General features: G+C 48.3%; 1 protein-coding gene across 1 annotated transcript; it reads left to right on the forward strand.

Annotated features, from left to right (window-relative positions):
* Positions 1-1291: 1291 nt before the first annotated feature.
* cbfa2t2 (CBFA2/RUNX1 partner transcriptional co-repressor 2) lies at positions 1292-7769 on the forward strand. Its single transcript, XM_077013842.1, is given in 14 exon segments — positions 1292-1370; positions 1373-1433; positions 1566-1815; positions 1917-1960; positions 1963-2006; positions 3730-3843; positions 3845-3909; positions 4004-4126; positions 4128-4252; positions 4926-5011; positions 5699-5906; positions 6598-6666; positions 6935-7125; positions 7220-7769. Coding segments are annotated over 14 exon segments (1731 nt in total). The 5' UTR covers positions 1292-1313; the 3' UTR covers positions 7514-7769.
* Positions 7770-14071: the final 6302 nt, after the last annotated feature.

The raw sequence follows: 14071 nt of genomic DNA on the forward strand, positions 1-14071 counted from the left end.
ATATTGGTCACACTGCCTGCTTTTCCACAGCATGCTATAATTGCTCAATGAGTTATCTTTGTTCATGGGTATGGGAGTAAAACATATGGTTGAGGAGCTCTGACAATTGCATTAAAATCATTTTACTCTTCATTGCTAAGCAGTCTTCTTTTAAAACCGTACTCAGTTGATCTCCCTCACAGACACGCATTCACCCCGTTAGTCTCAATGAATAAACGTTGAACAAAATGTCCCTTTCACAAAGAAAAGCCCATCAATCTATGAAACGTTGTCTCATGAGAAGCGTTTCATGACCTTTGACAGCTCGATCCGTGCTTGTCTATTAGCCGCTATTCAAAAAACGGTTCAGTCTTCTGATAGAATCGGAATGGAGCCGACGACTCCTCATGGCTCCTTCTGTGACGATCATTCCTCTGATCTACGACTGTTGAGCCTGGTGGTCTATTGAAAAGCAGAAAGTATGTGTTGAGCTTTCATGGCTTTTGTGAAGGCTAGTTAGTGAGCGTGAAATAGCCTAGCTGCAGGTTTTTTTTTTTGTTGGGGGGGGGGGGGGGAGGGGGGAGTGGTGGTGGTTTGCAACAGAGCTCAATGTTGGCCTATTCTTCTCAAAGGACAAAGCTTTGCTCATTTGCACTTCAGCTGTGGAACCTTCAATGGTTCTTCAGAAGGAGCAGGAAGACATCTGGTGTCCACGACTATGGGAGAGGGGTTCCTCATGGCTGAGTGTTGGGCCCAACAGAATGTTTGTTTTGTGATGTGATCCAGAGGTGTATGAACAAATTATCGTATTCAAAAAAATGTTCTGACCTTCAACAATGAGAACTGGAATCATTTAAAGATATTTTCATGACACTATTGCTGTAATACATTTAATCCCAAAATGGAGTTGCTAGGGTTAGGGGTAGGGTTAGGGTTAGGGGTATGGGTAGGGTTAGGGTTAGGGGTATGGGTAAGGTTAGGGGTAGGGTTAGCTAACCCTAACCCTAGCACAGTTTCTGTTAGCCTTGTTGTCTTTGGTGGATTCTTGACAACCCAAAAATTCTCTCCAGAATGATGAGATAAATATGAGATTTCCATGGGATAAGCACTGGAATTGTTACATCTGTTCCTTGTACTGGATTTATGGCAGATTGCAGAGATTTTTCCCTGCCAGTGCATTTGCCACGTAGCAGGCAGTGTTTTTCTAAGCTTATAATAAAAATTAAGAATTGTATATAACTTTTTGGAAGTAATCCGTCTCTCTCCCTCCCCTTTTCCCACATTCCCTCTCTCTCTTCGTCTCTTTAGACAGTGGAGAGAAGAAGGTTCCTGCCATGCCCGGTTCTCCAGTGGATGTGAAGACTCATTCCAGACCGGCAGTTTCAGCCATGCCCCCCCCCTCCCCTCCATTAACCCGAGCGGGCCACGGCCCGTGGCCTTTTCTTCCGCGGCGTGTGAGTTTTGTTTATGCATATTTACCGCTTTTAAACTATACACTGTATGCAAGTTGGCAATTTTACATGCAATGTATGCGGTGTTTTAAGATAAATATTTCCTTCTCCTTCCATATATTTGCCTTTCGACAGTGACCAATGGTATGAACCATTCACCTCCCACCCTCAACGCTGTCCCCTCGCCACCCCCAGCGCTACAGCAACGGACCCTCCTCTGCCTCTCCTCCTCGCTGGCCAATCAGCAGCTACCAGCGACGTGTGGCGCCAGGCAGCTTAGCAAGCTGAAGCGCTTCCTCACCACACTGCAACAGTTCGGCAACGACATCTCGCCGAGATCGGGGAGAGGCGTGAGGAGCCTGGTCCTCGCCTTGGTGGTACGTACGTACGTCCGCACGCGCCTCGACGATCTTCGCCTCGACGATCTTCTAGTGATTTGTTTTAAGAAATGTGTCTTCATGTGTTATCCTCCTTTCTCCTCAACAGAATTCAACCGGTCACTATAGAGGAGTTTCACTCCAGACTGCAGGAGGCACCAACTTCCCTCTCAGACCCTACGTCATCCCTTTCTTGAAGGTAAAGTGGCAGTCACTGCTTCCTTCACACCCACGGCCAGCCTCACGTAACCCCTCCCCCCCCCACGACCGCTCCGCTTCTAAACTCGACGTGTCCGACCTCGCACGCACTAGGTTATTCCCACCGCGTTTTCTCACGTTTTTATCTATTTTTGTAAGTTCCGATCGTCCCGTGGCTCCAAGCTCTCGACGGTGGGGAGAAACGTGGGGCAGCATCTGTGTGCCGAAAGCCAGATCTGAAGGTCTGATGTTAGTTGAAGCCATCTGTCTGTTCTCCGCTTGGTGTCCCCCGCTTATCACAGCGTGACCAAGGCCAAAACCCTGTGAAAGCTGGCGATGCCTGCGATCGTGCCAGTTCCCTTGGAGTAAATGTTTAATCCTGCAGATGAAAAGGGCCTTTAAGCACTGCTGATGCCTTTGTATCATTTCAAATGGTCTTTGGGGGGGGGGGGGGGGGTGTAGAGGACAGACTTTCAAAAGGACCGTTTTTAGTCAGCCGTATAAAACAATATGGAACGCCTCGAGAGCGGATTCTTCGCCCGTCTCGGAGTTCGTTCAGAAGGCAGGCGGAGCGCGCGGAAGTATGAAACAGGGCTTGTAAAGTGTTCCGGCTCTCCGCGAGACACATGGACTCCAGCTTAGAATGAACACAGCCGTCCGGGGTGGAGCAGGGCCTCCTCAAAATGACTGTTAACACATGTGGCGGCAGGAGAGCGCAAGAGAGGAAGGGGAAGTTAATTAGGTGCAGTGTGGTCTTAATTAAGGAGGGGGGGGGTTAAGAAAACGTGTCCAGCAATGTTGAAATGATTTACAGGGCACTTACGGACCGGGTTTGAGGTCAGGTCAAGCTTCAGTCAACTTTAACCTTTACCTCCAGGTAGGGGTTAGACTTGAGGTTAATCGTTTACTTGGTAGTTTTGTGTGCAGGACAGATCCACTCGTCATGAGCTCTTGTGTATGTCCTGTATCGGTGAGCTGCATTGGTACTGACAGAGATCAGCTCCACAGTGACCCGGGGTGACTGTCCCAATAACTCGGACCACCATACCAGGCCTGCGCAAGGAATGTTTCGGGTCCTGTTTTGCCTCGACTCGACACCTTCACAACGCCTCCCTCCGTCTCTGGTGTTTTCACCTGGCAGATTTAGTGTGCGTTTAAGTCTGGAGTGGGCGGTGCCAGTAGAAGTCTGGAGGGTCGGAATGAGAACCAAACGTTTTCGTCGGGTCCCACAACCCCCCCCCCCCCCCCCCCCCCCCCCCCCCCCCCCCCCCCATATCAATCAGACCAAATCCAGAGGCCAGAGTCGCAGAGACGTGGGCTGCTCTGCGGTTGCCTGTGAGGGACGGTTAGATCCTGACTCGCGGGCCCTGTGTGCGCTCGTGGCTAATCGAAACCATCATGGAGGAAAAGAATAAACTCGCTCCAGATCTGTGGCCCGAAGAAACTTTTTGAAAAACAAGCCAGTCCAAAGAGCCTCCCTCCCACAGCTTAACATTTCCCGCAAAAAACATGGACCGAGTTCAGAATCAGGGTTCTGAATCCGGGCACCCCGGCCGGCGAGGCTCAGACGCGATCGTCCCGCTCCCGTAGCGTCTTGGATCCTGAACCGTGTGCGTGTGCGTGTGCGTGTGCGTGTGCGTGTGCGTGTGTGTGTGTGTGTGTGTGTGTGTGTGTGTGTGTGTGTGTGTGTGTGTGTGTGTGTGTGTGTGTGTGTGTGTACGCAGGCGAACCTGCCGCTGCTTCAGAGGGAGCTGCTTCAGTGCGCGAGGGCCGCCAAACAGAGCCCGGCCCAGTACCTGTCCCAGCACGAGCACCTGCTGCTCAGCACGGCGGGCGCCTTCGCCCGCGGACTCGGCCGAGCTGCTGCTGGAGCCCGGCGAAGCCAAGAGGCCCAGCCCCAACAGGTACGCACACACCCCCGCGCCGCCGCCAGCCACCACCCGGGCCGCCGACCCGCTTTACCCTCGTCCTTTCCAACGGACCCTTCTCCAATCAGAGGCAAGGAGAACGGTTTCCACGAGCGACCCCCGGCGCCTCTGGGAGCCTCCCGGCCAAGCGGATCTGCACCATCAGCCCCGCCCCCAGACACAGCCCCGCCCACCCCATTCCGCTGCCCCGCCCAGATCCACCCGACCCCGCCCCCTCTCCAACACTATGCTCTGGACGACATCGGCACGCCTCACCTGTACAGAGAACCCCACCGCATACTGGAGCTACGGGAACTGAAGGAGAGAGGACGCCTACCAGGTAGAACACGTTTGGATATATACGTAGTGTTTGAGGTTAACCGAGGTTAACGGATCCATAACGTTACAGACGGTAAACCCGGGCAGAAAGAAGAGTAAAAGAGGGATGGGTTAAGTAGGCTGCCATAAGCAGTGAATCATCGTTTTTTCTTTAAAGTTGGATGGGGAGTCTTGAGTGCCTGCCAGTCTCATTAGCACCATACTTGACCTTAGCTGGAGTCATCTGACAGCAGCATGTGAACAGTATAAGGACCAGAAACGGGGGTGTGTGTGTGTGTGTGTGTGTGTGTGTGTGTGGGCATGCAAGCATGTTGTTGGAGCTTCATATCCATCCTTTACTTTGTTTAAAAGTGGCCTACTCTACTCAGCCAGAGCGGCTCCTGAAGGAATGTGAGAGTGTGTGTGTGTGTGTGTGAGTGTGTGTGTGTGTGTGTGTGTGGTGTGTGTTCTGACAGCTGAGTTCCAGATGTGGTTTGTGAGTGTTGTGGTCCCTCGCCATCTGTTTTCCATCAGAGACACCCCCCCCCCCCATTTTCTTTTTCTTTCTTTGTGATTGTCTTTCTGTCGCTCTCTCTCTCTTTCTGCCTCAAACTTTTTGTTGAATGCTTCTGTAGACAAAATGTTCCCCATTCTGATTCATCATGTGTTTTTTTTTTGACCTTTTTCTTGATCAGGCAGTAACGGAGGCTACCCCGAGGAGCCGGTGGACCACAGACTGACCGACCGGGAGTGGGCTGATGAGTGGAGACACTTGGATCATGTAAGAACTGCTTATCAGTCAATAATGCCCACTTAGGTCTTTTGCTCCTCTACACTTTGGACCGGCCATCCATCAATCTGAATGCGGAGAACAGTGCGTCCATGTGTGAGGGGTGTCTGGGTGCTCACAGGGCAGCCAATCACGTGACTCCATTTTCCTCACTCGGGTCGGGTTATTAAAGACGTATCAAACGATCCTAAGCAGTATAACCTCTTGTGCATTAGAAGGAACGTTAACGTCGAGTCCCTGAGTAGAATCAACCAACCATCCCGGCGTGTGGCGTGTTTTAAGCGGCGTGTGCTGTGCGTGTGGCGTGTTTTAAGCGTGTGGCATGTTTTAAGCGGCGTGTGCTGTGCGTGTGGTGTGGGTTTTAAGCGTGTGGCGTGTTTTAAGCGGCGTGTGGCGTGTTTTAAGCGTGTGGCGTGTTTTAAGCGGTGTGTGCTGTGCGTGTGGCGTGTTTTAAGCGTGTGGCGTGTTTTAAGCGGTGTGTGCTGTGCGTGTGGCGTGTTTTAAGCGTGTGGCGTGTTTTAAGCGCGTGTGCTGTGCGTGTGGTGTGTTTTAAGCGTGTGGCGTGTTTTAAGCGGTGTGGCGTGTTTTAAGCGCCGTGTGCTGTGCGTGTGGCGTGTTTTAAGCGGTGTGTGCTGTGCGTGTGGCGTGTTTTAAGCGGTGTGTGCTGTGCGTGTGCAGGTGCTGAACTGCATCGTGGACATGGTGGAGAAGACACGCCGCTCCGTCAACGCTCTCCGCCGCTGCCAGGAGTCCGACCGAGACGAGCTCAACTACTGGCGCCGCCGATCCAGCCAGCAGGAGGGCGCCCGCAAAAGCGGCCCCGCCCCTGGCCCCGCCCCCTTCCCCAAGCCCCACAGCCCCCTGGCGGCGGAAGGACTCGGCACCGGTGAGTGACCCGTACCGCTCGCTCCCAGACAGCTGCCTTAGTGTCTGGGCTCGTGAGGGGGTGGAGGGCTGGGATTTGGACTTTTCTTCCACAAAGGTTCTGTTTAGAAACGAGCAGTACGTTCCGCATAACCCTAAACCACCATCATGTCCCGTTTCTCGCCGATTGCTGCAGCAAATGCAGCAAGCCCCCCCTTGTGGTGAGCGAAGGTATTGCGGCAGGTCCAGCCCCCGCTGCCTAGCTCTGACTAACGTACACGGCCGTGTGCGTGTGTGTGTGCGTGTGCGTACCCGCCTCCCCGCGGGCCTGCCGGGCGAGCAGGTGCTGCACGCTCATGTCCAGGCTGCTGGGCTAGGAGAGTGTGGCGTTTGAGGCCCGTGCTCCTGGCTCACACCCACCAACGCCATCTGGGATCAGTCCCTGCCCAAAACCCAGCCGCCATCCTCCTCACGGCTGCTCGCCACACACACACACACCACACACACACACACACACACACACACACACACACCCCTCCATCTCCCTCTCCTTACCTCAACTCCCCCCCCCAGCCCTCCTTGCTATTGGCTTCCTTTATGCTCAGTATTGGGTTCTGGTGTTGATGTGTTCCTTCTCTCTCTCTCTCTCTCTCTCTCTCTCTCTCTCTCTCTCTCTCTCTCTCTCTCTCTCTCTCTCTCTCTCTCTCTCTCAGATCCACAGCGAGAGATCTCTCTGCATGCTGGCCCTGGCTACGTGCCTGATGAGATCTGGAGGAAAGCTGGTAAGGGCGGCAACCCAGATGCACCCTGGGAAACCTGTTTACAACCCCCTCCTCCAAACGCACCTGTTCCTCACCTTTAACAGATGAATTTGACCTTCATGAACATCATGCGTACTACTAATTTAGACACTTTCAAGGTGTCTGACGTTTAATAAGCAGATCCGGTCTTCATGAAAGTGGTTATTTTCTTTAGGCCAGTCCCTTGAACGTGTTAAAGAGTGGATGTGGCTCCGATCGACCTTTTAACCTTTGCCCCCCTGCACTCCAGAGGAAGCGGTGAACGAGGTCAAGCGGCAGGCCATGGACGAGGTGCAGAAGGCCGTGGCGGAGGCCGAGCAGAAGGCCTTCGAGATGATCGCGGCGGAGCGAGCCAAGATGGAGAAGACCCTGGCGGAGGCCAAGAAGAAGGCCACGGAAGACGCCATCCAGGTCATCAACGAGCAGGAGGACTCCAGCGAGGTAGCGCACCGCCCGTCCTCCCGGGCCTCCATTTTGTGTCGACTCGCTCTCACACCTCCATCTTGCCTCTCTCTCCCCCCCCCCCCCCCCCCAGTGCTGCTGGAACTGCGGCCGTAAGGCCAGCGAGACGTGTAGCGGCTGCAGCGTGGCCAGATACTGCGGCTCCTTCTGCCAGCACAAGGACTGGGAGCGTCACCACCTCATCTGTAGCCCCGGCCTGCAGCCCCAGCCCAAAGCAGGCTCCGCCCCCAGCGCCCGCCTCCTGGCCAGAGCCCCCGAGGCCGGCCCCGCCCACAGCCCCGGCTTGGAGAAGACGTCCAGCACCTCCCGGGCCTCCACACCTCCGACCCCTGCCTCCGCCTCCACCCCCGACGCCAACGGACACTAGAGAAGAGAGATAGAGAGAGGGAGAGAGAGAGGAGGACAGGAGGCAACTAATGATAGCTATTGCATGACTGGCCAGCAGGAAGAGGACCATTTTAATGTGTCAAAGAACACAGGAAGTATATCAACTTACACAGGAGCACGAGTGCTTAGAAGTCAGATTGGCTGGAGGATGCTTTGCCAAGAGCTCTCGTCGTTTTGACGTCATTAAAGAAAGAAAACAAAACAAAACTTTTTTTTTTGTGCCATTTACATTTGCACCCCCCCCCCATGTTATTTATAAAATTTTGTGTTCTTCACATAAAGAACGCTATTGACGAGATATTTACTGGCAGCTGCGTCTCCGTTGCGTCTGTGTACCGCCGGTGCTCCTTCTCCCCACGTGGGTCTCGTGGTCGGTGCTTCTCCTGAGTGTGCATGTGTGTGTATGTGCACTTCCCTGAATGTTCCCAGTGCATGTCTTAGGAGTGTGTGTACAATATCAGAGCATTAGGTGCCAGGATCCGAGTCAGTCCGGAGGCGTTACACGTCTGTGTGTTTTGATTCATGATTGGAGAGACCCAAAATGAGCCGTTTTTATTCTAACTGTAAGAAGTTAAAAAGGCACGAATGGAATGCGGACACAACAGAACAATGAAATGACGATGGCCGTGCATGGACCTTCTGTTTGTGTTGAGCATGGCTACCAAAACCCTGGTCCAGACAGACCAACCTGCATCAGGACGTTTACACGTGTTGAGCAAAACATAATCTCCAGACAAAACAATGTGAATAGGAAATTTCCACAGATGTGTCATAGAGTGCTTGGTGTGCAGTCTCTGGGCCTTGGTACTACAGATCTCTGATCTTGTAGCCGCTGTTGGAACATAAAATGGTACCCTTGACATGATTTTGAGGGGTTTTTTTTGTGAGAATCTTTTCCAGTTGCAACGAAAAGTGAGTGTTACCAAGAGCCAAAGTAGGTCATTTTGTGCTCTAAGTGTGCTTTAAATGTCTAAAATTTCATTACTGTCTCAAATTTGTACCAAACCTGTGACCTGGCTCAGAGGGTAAACAGTTCCTGCACAGCCACTGAAAACAGATTACATTTTCACAATGACCTCAATGTATCCAACAGAACATATTTTTGCATTTCTCAGAGTAACTTGCAAAAAAATCTGGGAGGGTGGAGTTTGAAAATTACTCTCATTTTGGTTGTAACCTTTCCACAAGCCTTGTGACATTTTAATATAATGGCTTCAAAGCGATTCTACAGTTTATGAACTACCGAGAATTCACCTCGATCAGTTCTGGGGTGTATTTTTCTTCCGCTGAGTACTTTCACAAGTACTCACTGGAGTGATTCCTTTGACTCCGCCTGGTACCTTAATGCAGTGGCTGAAGGTCGAAGATGCGTAGTGTCTGAGCCCACGATGGGGAGATGTGACGTGGTACAGATGAATCAAGGTCACGAAAGGACATTGCGTACCACGGGTCACGAGTGCTAGGTTTACATACCGCTCTGTGAAACTGTTCTCTGGTGTTGCCTGTGTGTGTTGCAACTCAAACTCTTCTGAATCTCAGGAGCATGGTATATATATATAGGATTACGTTATTGTCTCATTTGAAGAGGGAAAGATTTTGAAGGGGTTTTTTTTTCCATGTTTATCTTTATCACCAACTACCTTCTTTTCATGTGATGTAACAAAGAATTCCATTATTTTTTCATTTTGAAATGACTTCTGTAAAATATGATTATGAGCAAAGGAAATCTGTATTTTGTGAGCCACGTTTCATTAAAGACCTTTTTGTTTTTCTCATAAGACACAAAGAGAATATTATGATGTAGGTAACATGAAATAAATAAATGAACACATTTAATGTAGTGTATTTATAGTAAAAACAGGTTATTGATTCATTGTTTTACTTGTGAGCTTGAGTCTAAAGAAATACTCATAATTTTCAAGGAACATGCTTTAAAATATTGAAAAATTAAGCAGAGGCTTATATAGTTTGTAAGGTGCATGTTATACTACACAACCTCTATCATTTTTGGTCTTGTTGGATGCAAATGAGTAAAGCATAAAGCTGAACGGCGGTTGTGATTCATAGTTAAGTGCTCAGATTCAAAAGACTAGAACTCTTCCAGTACAGTAAGACGATCCAGGTGCATCTAGCGATATTTACTATGTACGTGTAGCGATATAGCTATAGCCACCAGGTGGCAGCATCACACTGCACCTTAACGGCAAGTGAGTCCACTGGATACATGATATTCTCAACCAGTATTTTGCCAATACCTAAACTTTTGCAAGAAAAACAATAAAACCTTAAATTCAGATAACCAAACCTCTTTATTAACCACCATCTAACAATAATTCAAAGTATTATGTTTCACCTTCATGCATTCATGTAGACAGAAGAACCTTGAGAAGTGATACAGATGTGTTTATTCACCTCTAGTCCTAGTACAGAGAGCGAGTCTCACAGCTAGTTTAACTCTACATCAGTGCAGCTCTACCATAGATCTTAAATTTCCTGCAACTTGCACTAGTCACATTACTATAACATAACAAACCTCATCTTATATACTCTACACTAGATGGCATGATAAAGAGTTTTCCATACATATGTGAAATCCACAGTGTGTGGAAGACGAAGCAGGTCTCCAGGGAAAGGGCTGTTTATCACACAGGTAGAGAAAAATGCTGCTTCATAATGACATGGCTGTAACAATAATCTGGGGATCTAAGGGAACAGCCAGTTTGTGACGGGCGGGGTGAGCAACTAATAAGGAAGCGATCACGCCAAGTCTCAGGGAAAAAGGATGGTTTAATAGAAAGTGTGCAAACCTAAAACCCGTGCAATATCTCCAAATTGAGGATATAATGACCAGCAGTCAACTGGTACAAAGACAAGACATATATAGGCAAACAAACGACCCTCAGGTGAGACGGATCACGGGCTCCGCCCACCTGAGGGACACACATGACATCACCAAACAACAACAACAGCCGCTGTGGACAGAGGCGGCCGGTAGGGGGCCGCCTCACCGTGACACAGTTGGAGAATGAAGTGATTAGATGTGGATAATCTTAGAAAAGAACACAGGCTTCACGCTCTCTCCTACATCTGGGGTGGTCACGCAAAATGTTACTGAACCCATGTTCATTCTGACGTTATGTAATCAGTTTAGAACATTGCAAGAAAATAGAAACAGATAATAAAAAAAAACTTTTAAGATCTGATTTGGTTTGCAGAGCTGACTGAACATATGGCAGACTTCAACATTTGTAGTTGTTACTGGCCTATATAGTAGCTGCTAAGTCTTCTTCAGTGCAACAACATGAGTCATTGCTGCTCTCTTGCATAATTACCCTGCAAGGCTCCGTCCCAGAATTCTCCACAATTAATGTCACAGAGGAAGGTGTATCATCTGAATTGTAGTACACAGTCTTATCACTATGTATTATGGCTCAGTTTGCTAGATTCTATGCTCAAATGAACTTTGCGGGAGGTCATTCCATACCCACATCTATCCACTCCCACACCACCATTAGGATGAAGATCAGAGTACACAAACAAACTGTTATCCCTCACCGACCAGACAAACTTCACACATTATGATATAATTACTCATGGCAATAATTGAGACATTTTAACTCACAGGAGCTGAGACGAACCTGCCTGCAAAGTAGACGTAAGTGAATTTTGTCCCCACGCACAGCGAGGAGGAAGGTTCAAGAGGGGAAGATCTCACCAAGCATCAGAACTGGCAATTGCAGGAGTTAGATGCATCCTGGTCTCCAAGACTACACACCTACAGTTAGTGTCCACCTCCATCCAACACCTCCACCCAACACCTCCATCTGGAAGGCTTGTGAGAAGAAAGCCCCATCAGTCCTCAGATATGAGCAGCTGGAGTTCACTAGACTTCAGTGTCACTTTGATTGGGAGCAGCTTCTACGAGCATATAAATGACTCACAGAACCAAGTCCTCAGGACTGAATGTATAAAATCGTGAAGGGCTTTGTTTGGAAAAATGCCAAATGTGATTCCAGGCAATGGCTTTGTTTCTTGTTTGTTATTTTTTATTGGCACTTTTCTGGCTCTGAGAATAGCCATAGTACTCTGGTAACAGACTTTAACTTCCATTTTGTTTATGTTAATCTGTCAAACTCTGCTGTTTGATTGGATTATTTACGATAGATCGTTCACCCCTTAACCAGTCACAGGATCCCAGCAACACAGTTTAGCCAATCATATTTAAGGAGACCATTATCTTTGCCCACACATTTGCTCATTATCCCAGTGACATCCTTCATGTGTAGAAGATGTAGAAAATCTACTTGAAGCTTGAGAAGCTACTGGCATTGCACAGAAAGGGGTGACTAATTCCCTAAATTTAGGAAACCGTATGTTAAGTCAGTCTGTTGAAGGCGACGCCACAAAGCAAACGCAGAACAGAAATAGCACGGCTGGAATCTATCCCTTCTAGATTTTCACCTCGGTCTATTTTGCCAAGTCCATCAGACACAACTGTCACAAACTGTCAGAAAGTCTATTTTGTTTTTAATCAAGCAAAAGCACACGCTTCACACCCCAAAGAATAGACAGTCTGGCATTAGACCAAAGCAAGATTTTAGTTACTGTGTGTGTATGTGTGTGTGTGTGTGTGTGTGTGTGTTTATTCCTCTGTAACCAGATACCTATTTCAAATTTGATTGGACTGGTACCAAATGCTGTTCTGTTATTTTCATTTCTGCCCAGGCGTTAGATAATAAAAGGCAATGCAGGTAAAACACAGATCAATATGGACCAAGCAGAAGTTCCAAGCAGGTGAATAGGGACACAGTCCTTTCAAAAGACATTTAGTCAGTTAACATCAGTTCATAAAATCCCGAGGGCTTTCTGAAAGGGGAACTTCATTACCCAGCAGCAAACCATTTCTCTATCTCTCTCTCTCTCTCTTTCTCTCTCTCACCATTTCTGAGTCCCCAGGCACACATTGTGTCCAAGAATAAATGTCATTTCCAATATCCCCATCCTTATGCAGTCATGCCACACCCTTCAACCTCTCACTCTCTTATTCTCTATCTCTCATACACCAGAAACATACTGTGAAAATATATTGGAGCCTTCATGATATATGTCCCTGTGTCTCTGGCTGTCCAATTCTTCACTAACAGCAGGCTATAACAGGGTTCTGTTGCCATTTTCACAATATTTGCCGCATCATCAGTTTTGGGGGAAGAGAGCGGAGTCATGATGACACGCGTGATTACCAGATAGAGGTTCTGCTCATCCAGGGAACAGGAGGAGAGGAGCACACCTAGCAAGTGCTGTCATAGCCAGATAGAATGGACAGAACTGCAGAGAGAGAGGGAGGGAGGAAGGAGGGAGAGAGTAAGGCAGAGGCAGAGAGAGAGAGAGAGAGAGAGAGAGAGAGAGAGAAAATGTACTTGGGTACAATACATACCTGGCCAGTGTGAAAGAATGACAGGAAAGAAGAATAGAATAAGAACGGTGATGGTGATATCTTGCTTCATTGGGTTCTTCTGTGGATATTTGCATATTTTCGAGAGATATAGTAATCTTAGCTCATATGGTCACAGCAGACAAAAGTCAAATAACAAAGAGAATTTACGAATAACACTTCTAGGGAAAGGCTCTCACACACAAAGCTTTATTAGCCTGATTAATGCATATATTCCTTGCTTCTTGTTTTGACATTAAAGGTGTTTGCTGCGATTACCATGTCAATCTCTCTCTCTCTCCCTCCCCCGACACCCACACACGCACACTTTACAGGCACATCACATAAGCACACATTATATTAAAAAGCAGCAGGAAATGTCATCATATGTATAACTGGGTTTGTTCCTGATGCCTGGTACGTATTCAGCACGTGACATTCCTCAAAAAGCATCCTGCCTCAAAGCTCAGAAGCCCAAATATTTTAACATCTCTCGTAATCTGACATTTACGCTGGGCCAATACTCAGTGGAGCACACTGACAATAAGATTAGCTTTATGATAATTTCACTGGGAAAAAAACTGAGTAGTGTAAGCATACAAATAACCCCTTTTCCCTGAAGTCTGATAATGAAACATACTGTGTCTACTAAATGATTTAAAAAAGGCTGAAACCCTCCTTGACACTGTCTTCAAAGAGGAAGCTCTTAGAAGAGCTGAAAAGACCTGTAACCCAGTTGAGCTCATTAGTTATGGCTGGTTGCTTCTAACTGGAAAAGCTCATAAATATCATCTCCAGTACAGTCAGGGTCAAACAGAGGCACGAGCCATTCTGTGGCAAACGGCACTGTTCTGTATTTCGCTAGCCTCTCTATTCATAACGAGTTATCGAGACCTCAACTTCATCTGAGGACGATTCTCCACGTTTGACATGTCTTGACGCTCCCCCTCAGCACTGACAATTCAATAATTCCACACCAAACTGCAGAAACTTGTTAGCTAGATGATGTCTGTGACAGCTCCACTTAACCCTGCTGACACAGAGCTTTAGAGGTACCGTACCGAATTATTTGTTTGTGCTTAAGAAACTACAACTGCAGACATGTTG

The sequence above is a fragment of the Brachyhypopomus gauderio genome, chromosome 8 (assembly GCF_052324685.1).
Source record: "Brachyhypopomus gauderio isolate BG-103 chromosome 8, BGAUD_0.2, whole genome shotgun sequence".
NCBI lineage: Eukaryota > Metazoa > Chordata > Actinopteri > Gymnotiformes > Hypopomidae > Brachyhypopomus > Brachyhypopomus gauderio.